At 30.7% G+C, this 7,373-nt stretch overlaps 1 protein-coding gene and 1 long non-coding RNA gene across 2 annotated transcripts; one reads left to right on the forward strand and one right to left on the reverse strand.

The window, feature by feature from the left end:
- The first annotated feature begins 2,761 nt into the window (after positions 1-2,761).
- On the forward strand, positions 2,762-4,868 carry LOC125065293. Its single transcript, XM_047672827.1, has 3 exons — positions 2,762-3,042; positions 3,917-4,157; positions 4,276-4,868. Exons 1-3 carry the CDS (start codon positions 2,768-2,770, stop codon positions 4,690-4,692), a joined length of 933 nt encoding a protein of 310 aa, XP_047528783.1. The 5' UTR covers positions 2,762-2,767; the 3' UTR covers positions 4,693-4,868.
- Positions 2,786-6,613, reverse strand: LOC125065294. The gene is made up of 3 exons (XR_007119611.1): positions 6,477-6,613; positions 6,169-6,282; positions 2,786-2,842 (listed from the first exon to the last, which is right to left on the reverse strand). It is a non-coding gene; the product is annotated as an uncharacterized LOC125065294 (long non-coding RNA).
- Between the last annotated feature and the right edge of the window lie 760 nt (positions 6,614-7,373).

Genomic DNA, 7,373 nt, shown 5'->3' on the forward strand with positions numbered 1-7,373 from the left:
ATCGTTGATACAAGCATCGGCTTAAATATGGTTTTATAGCGGGCATGATGGTGTCGCGTTACGGGCGTGGGAGGTTTATGGGACGTCATTGAATTACCGCTTATCGGCTTTTTAAATTTATCGCCATTATTTTTTTTTCTAATACCTTTTTATATTCATCTTTTGTTTTATGAATGTTTTATAGCATAAAAGCGCTGGATTATGTTAAGATTATAAAGCGCTTCAATTAAGAATAAGAGTCTGAAATACAATATTTATAAAAACGTATATAATAGAAGGTATATTACATTATAATTTTTTTCTATAATTAAAAATTGAAATTAATATGTCTTTATTAAAAATATTATAAACAGCTTAACTTAAAAGATTTCTGATAGTTAATAACAAAATCTTCTTAGACTCATCTTGAATTAATTAAAAACAAGCATTTTTAACTAAAAAACATAAAAATCTTTATCTTAACTAAGTATGGTTAAAATATTCTCAATTTATGATACTTATCTATCGACTCTCAGAGGTCGGATATTAAATAAATAAAATTCAAATAAATCGTTAATTTTTTATTCGGCTGTCAAACGAGTTGAGTGATTTAAACATCAGGCCAATTTTATTGATACACCATTTAACACAAATCACTCATTAATTATAGTTGCGTGCGAAACGATGCCGGCCCATTAATCGCCGGTCAAACGTGTTTACACGATTTTCGTTGCACGCGAGTGTATTGTGGTACACTAAACGCGCCCGTGTCTTTTTCTGCATTCAATAAATTGAATACATATATAATAATATTATTGCAAAAATTTCGAAACTCGTAACTATTATGTATGTGTATAATTTAGGAAAAAATTGAGTACCATTATTTATTCTATTTCTAAGGCATCAATGATTAGTATTTTGTTCCGATTTAAAAGGTTAGTGAGCCAGTGTAATTACAGGTATTCTACCGTGGTATTTATTTAAGATAACCACTTACATCCATGTAAAAAGGGCCATTATTTTATGTACCTCCTATAAAATTAAGATGACTGTTCAATTTCTAATAATATGGTATATAGTTTTATGTATGTTGGTTTAATAGATTTTTCAGTGAGGCATTCCAAAAAACGTTATCATTTATTGATACAGATAAAATATAAACTTACAACATTGTTACAAGCGGAACACGTTTAGTAAATTTTTATGTGTATGTAGTACTTTTAAATCAATTAATCATTGGCATGATACTAACTTATTGTAACGAACAGCTAGTTTTAATTGATGTTTGTAAATTATTTACGTATTGACCAAGCATGCGATGTAATTGAAGTTTTTGCTATGTTTTGTACGATTTTTTTAACGATGCTTCCAAAGTCTTCAGGATATTACATGTTATTGTCTGATTTTTATTATTATTAGAAACGACGTGTACCGACAGTTAGATTTAAGGTGCATAATCACGAAGATGTAATTTTAAACTGTTAAATTATACATTCTGTTATAAAACAACAAATAATAAATATTCTTTGTAATACGTTAGATTTGACGTGTACAATGTATATACGTGTAATGAATAATAAACAATTCTCAATTAATTTCAAATGGTAAAGTAAAGTGGTTTACTTTACTGTCTTTTCCTCTTGAAGATAAAGTTTTTAGCTTATTCCACCACAATGTTCCAATACGACTTGTATGTAATAAGTGTGATAGTATGTATTTATCACGTGATTTCTTGCGATGGTGCATTCTACCGCCGTAAACGAGAGCTATATGTATGTATATGTATCTTTATATCTAGATCTTATGTCCAAAACCAACAATAAACATAAACAAAATAATATCAAAATGAAGATAAATACATTAATTTAGTGTAATTAAAATAGAAACGGACACAATTAACTTTGAAAAAAACCTTGAACATAGATTTATTGGGACTTAATTAATACAGTGAATTAATAAATTTCGACAATGTATCTTCTGAATACAAAATTATGATTTAATTAATCATGTCACCAAATGTAGATAAAATGTCAAACTTCAATATTTCCTTACTCGTAACTTAACATCTCAATCTCTTAATTGAGGTAGTTTTGATGTTTCTTGTTTCTGATGATTCTTTAGGACATAATATATTTGTTTTTGTTCCATTTATTGAGCAGACTACAATCAAATTAATATTCGACTGATTAGAATAGTCGCTGATTAATAATAATTAATGATAAGTAATTACTTTTTATTATATATAAATGTCAGCGGTTATTTATTTACTTGACCAGCATTATTAATGGATTTTAATAGCACTTAGCTTTTTTATGTTTTTTTAAACCGATTTAATTGCGTTCATATATTTTAAGTATTCATGGAATTAAAGGAAGATGACTAAAAATGTTTTTAATGTTCTCATTATAGTATTTAAAAGTTTGTAAATAACACATTTGGAAATAAAATTGTAGTAATTTGTGAGTGATACTTCACTCAATCGTCTTAAATAATTTTACAATTTTAAAATTATATATAAATAATATTTTAGGTTCCACTTTGAATGTTTTTAACATTTAAATTGTGAAATAGGCACCAAATAAAACACAGATTGACGAGTCAATGAAATCGATTGAAGTAAATAAAAATAATTGCTACATCACTATCACGCAGCATCAATCAATGTTTGAGAGCTTGTGTGAGTGATGCGGGTAATGTCAATTATACACCATCAATCATTCGTGTGCGTGAAGCGGCTCCCTGGCGTTCGTTCAAATATCCGTCAGTCAGCGCGCGGCGAGCGCAGGCGATGGACGAAAGCGTAACGTCCCTCGCATCCCGCCCCGTGAGCGCAAACACCCCACCCCCACTCATATCCTACTCACTGAAACAAGAAGTAGATTATGATACACCAGAACTAGAAGAGGAAATTAATCCACTGGAGCAAGAAGATGAACTTATTACAATAGACCAAGAAGATGATTGTAATTCGCTAGAGCCAGAAAAAGATTTTATATTAACGTTTGAAACCCTTCCAGTGTTGTGGGATACGAAAAACCCCCACTACACAAATAAATACAGAAGGTATGAACTTTATTTACATAAACATACTCGGCCGTGCCTGTACATAAAATATATTTGTAGAAAATTGACCGTGGGAACATTATCTGTGTATGCATCACGCTGAAAACATTGGATCGATTTTATTGAGGCCACACATATGCATATTACATTATTCATATGAATATTGTATTTTACTGTAAAATAAATACAAAATATTCCAAAAGGAAACTAAATGAACACACTGTACAATATCAACTCATGGTATGGCTTCACACTACCGCCAAAAATCAATACTTTGAATCGGGAATACTGCCTCCCGTTTTAAAGCACGTGTGCATCGGTAAATAAACATATAATAGTTGTATTTAGAACCCATGTTTGACTGATTCATGATGTAAGGAGTTATTTACAATTTTCTTAATGCTGTGTATGGGCAGAGGTGACGACTTATCATCAGTCAGTATCCGTGCCCTGCTCGGATCATCTGCTGTTAATATAAAAACCGTATATTCTCAATTTATAGTTAGATCACGCTAATATTTTAATAAAAAAAAATATAAATCCATATTTTGAAGCAGCAGTAACGCAGTTAAGTTAATAACACCATGAAGTTCGCATTCGTTGATTTCTACACAGAACGTATAAATTCAATTGTGTGTAGTTGACTTTATCTTTTATTTGAGAAAAAGCTTTACATTCAATTTTAATCAGTGTGAAACATGATGATTTAAGTGGAAAAATATTAAATTTTGACCTTCTTATACCTTTTGTACCTATCGATAATAATCGATACATTATCCTATTAGCCACATGTTTTGTCATATTATGATTAATATCATTAATACAATAGTAATTTTTTTATCAGTACTGTACATAGCTTTTTTCCCTTCGATAGGAACAAGGCTTTGGCTAAGTTAGTGCCAATTTTGAAGAAAACTAAACCTGTCGCAACTATACAGGATGTTAAAAAGAAGATTAACAGTATAAGATCTAATTACCGAAGAGAACTGCGGAAAATAATCGCATCGCAACAACCAGGAGCCAAAGAAAGCGATGTATATAGACCAAAAATATGGTACTTTCCATATCTTAACTTTTTAAGGAAATTGGAACAACGACAATCTTCGGCCCAGCAGGTGATGTATATTTTAAGATTGAGTCTTAGTATTTACCAAAACAACTTTGTAAAAATCTTTATTTTCAGAGTTCTCTTTTTATTGATCTATGCCATTTTAAATGTATTTTTAATTTTAGAATGAAGACGATCCTGATGAAGAAAACAGCCAACGATTACATGAAATTTCCCAAGTTGGAACGTCATTTTCATCAGTAATTATTCCAGAAACAACATCTTCTAGAGTTAAAAAGAGGACTAGTCGAGGACAATTGCTTGATGTTCCAAGTCCAAGCTTACCGAAGCTATGCAACGAATCTTGCCAACCTAAGAAAATATCCAATCACATTGTTTTGGAATGGGCTGATATATTGGAAAAACTTGATCCTTTGCAACGTCTGTATGCAAAAAAAGCTATCAACGATGTTCTTTTTGAAGCTGAACTAGGCAATTTACATAAAAATTCAATCAAAATTAATGAATCAATCCCAAATTTTACATTGTCATCCCCACAATCATCATCAGTGAAATCTCCGCCATCCCCAACTTCACCCTGAGTATTCGATCACTGATGTTACTGCTATTATGCTAAGTGTTATCTAGGTTATAAATCTAGATAGTGACCATAAGGCTGATCCATTTTATTCTAATATGAAGTTATTTCTATTATGACGTGTTAAAACATCTAATCATACTGTGAACTGATCTCAGGACAAAAGATTATTTAAAAAATACCTAAATATGTTAAGGGAAAATATTAATAATGATTATGAATAAAACAAAATATAATATTGTATGAACAAAGTAATAGTTTTTAAATCGTTAGATTAAGGGGCATGAGTAGGAATGGTTTCAGATATTCGTAAAATGGACTGACTCATATTAACTTCTACCACAGATTCGCTGCAAGTTTTAAATAGTAACATAGATTCGTTTGAATTTTGTTTTACAATTTAACAAATTCTAAAAAATACATCAAAATATCTACAGAATGTTTCTCGTTAATATAATCCATGTATTTGCATTTTTCTTAAGTATGTTGAATCGGTTATAATTTATTTCCTTAGTTTTATTTTTACCTAATCACTAAATATAATGTTTATCAAGCCATAACAATAATTTTGATTGGTTAAATATAAATCTCGTATCATACATCCGTTAATCGAAATGATTAGAAATGACTGACATGATAACAAATTATATAAAATTTTATCGATTATTAAATTAAATTAGGACGTTCTTCTAACAGATTTCAGTTAATGCAGCCAATCTAGAGAAGCTGTTTAAAAATTAATCTAAAAATCGGAGCATACGGAAAAAAAGTACCGTGTCTTATGTTTAATTTCTTAAACATAAGACTCGGTACTTTTTATCCGTATGCTCCGATTTTTTCTCGGCGGAGCTCTCAGGGGGCGAAGGTGATCTCGCCCGACACTCCTTGTGAGTACATCAGCACGAGGCTATCCCGGTTACCGTCCTCCTCGGTCTCCCCTACCTCATGAGTCTACGGCCTTAGGGTCTCATTCTATCTTTCAAGTCCCGGGCTTCGAGACTGAGATAGAACTGAGGCGATACCTTAACCATCTTCGCTGAGCGAGACCGAATAAACTATCCTCTAGACCAACAAGGCACTCAAATGAATTAAAGGCTATCATTTATATACTTATAATTCAAGGAAAAATTAACCTTTCATAAATCTAATCTGAAGATCATACCGAGTTGACGTCATAAATAATTGTAGCAATTGATATATACGAAAATGTTTAAGTAATTAACGTTATGCGATTTATCATCGCTATAGGCTTAATAATAAAAATTGTAATTGATGCTATAAATTTCATAGGAAAATGGTTATTTCTCAATGATTGTCGGATAAGAGCGCCGCATTATTTATTATATACGTTAATTAAATATGTAAGACAAGACAAGGTCATTATTTTGTATATTGAAGATAATTATAATGGAGTTTCGTGAATGACTGAGTATAACATTTAAGTCGGTAAAGCGATTATAATATTTCCAAATGGACTTACCTCGCCTTGCGTTTTAAATTATGATATTCTAGAACTAATTCGTTAGACTTAACCATGATCAGGACGGCTAAATTGGCCACCTGATGAGTAGTCACCACTAGTCCATCGGTGGCACTGTAAGAAACATTAAGCATTATTTATAAAAATCAAAGCATCATCTACCTAGGGAACAAGGTTTTTTTGTATTGTAGAGTGTGTAGTTGTCCCACTCAGGATGTAGGGGTCAAACCTTCAAAAATATAAATTTTGCTACTGACGGGATATGATCAGTTGTTGGTACCAATACCATAACAAAAATACCGTCTCACCCTGTAACACAGCTTGTGGTGAATTTGATCTGTAGTTGAATGTGTCACTTACTACTTTCTTCTTTCCCAATAACATGAAAATTCTTGGCCTAAATTGCAGTGGAAAAAATGGTTTGTCCAGCTTCACATACGATACGTATAAATCTCATTGACGTAATATTTGAAATAGTTGCAAATCAATGTCTTATATTAACATAATATCTTCATTATTATAAATATACAAATAATAACTGTCGTAATAAATTTATCATTAACCTATTTGCCCTGACGCTGGTATTTATAATTTACTTCATTATACAGAAGATCAATTTTTTTTTTTAGTTTAAATGTTCTCTTTAATCAAAATTAATATTATGAATACTCTTTTTTTTTGTAATGTATGTCTGTGTGTATTTTAAATTTTCTATTTGTCCATTTTAATCTCAAAAAATTTTTTTGTATCTAAATTGTTACTATCAACGATATCATATCGTTGTAAAATACATTAACTGAGTTACTTTCTGAAAAATATCGCAATAAAATGGCTTTGCAGTAAATTTTAACTAGCTAGATACAGCTTACACAGAACCTGGCAACTACTGAAATAAGATAAAATCGTATTTATCTATTTAAGCCGTTTTGATAAGCAAACAATCTTTAGATAAGAAATCCAATGGCTCAATCAAAGGATAAACTTAATTGAATCTGATAATATCCAAGAATATTTCTGACACCTCATTTATTTCAAGATGTAATCGCCTTACGTCTGTTTCCTGCTTTATTACGCTACATACATAATATAATAATACGAAAATATCCACTATAAACAACAATAAATTTCTTAACATACACTGCCGTTATAAATAAACATAGCTTCAATTCTTTCTATGCTTAACGCGCAATGTACAACACGTACAA

The sequence above is a fragment of the Vanessa atalanta genome, chromosome 7 (genome assembly GCF_905147765.1).
Source record: "Vanessa atalanta chromosome 7, ilVanAtal1.2, whole genome shotgun sequence".
Classification (NCBI taxonomy): Eukaryota; Metazoa; Arthropoda; class Insecta; order Lepidoptera; family Nymphalidae; genus Vanessa; species Vanessa atalanta.

Coding starts and splice junctions, on each gene's coding strand:
- LOC125065293 (XM_047672827.1), top strand. CDS start 2,768: ATGGACGAAAGCGTAACGTCCCTCGCATCCCGCCCCGTGAGCGCAAAC. Junction 3,043..3,916: donor TACACAAATAAATACAGAAG/GTATGAACTTTA, acceptor TCCCTTCGATAG/GAACAAGGCTTTGGCTAAGT. Junction 4,158..4,275: donor GACAATCTTCGGCCCAGCAG/GTGATGTATATT, acceptor TTTTAATTTTAG/AATGAAGACGATCCTGATGA.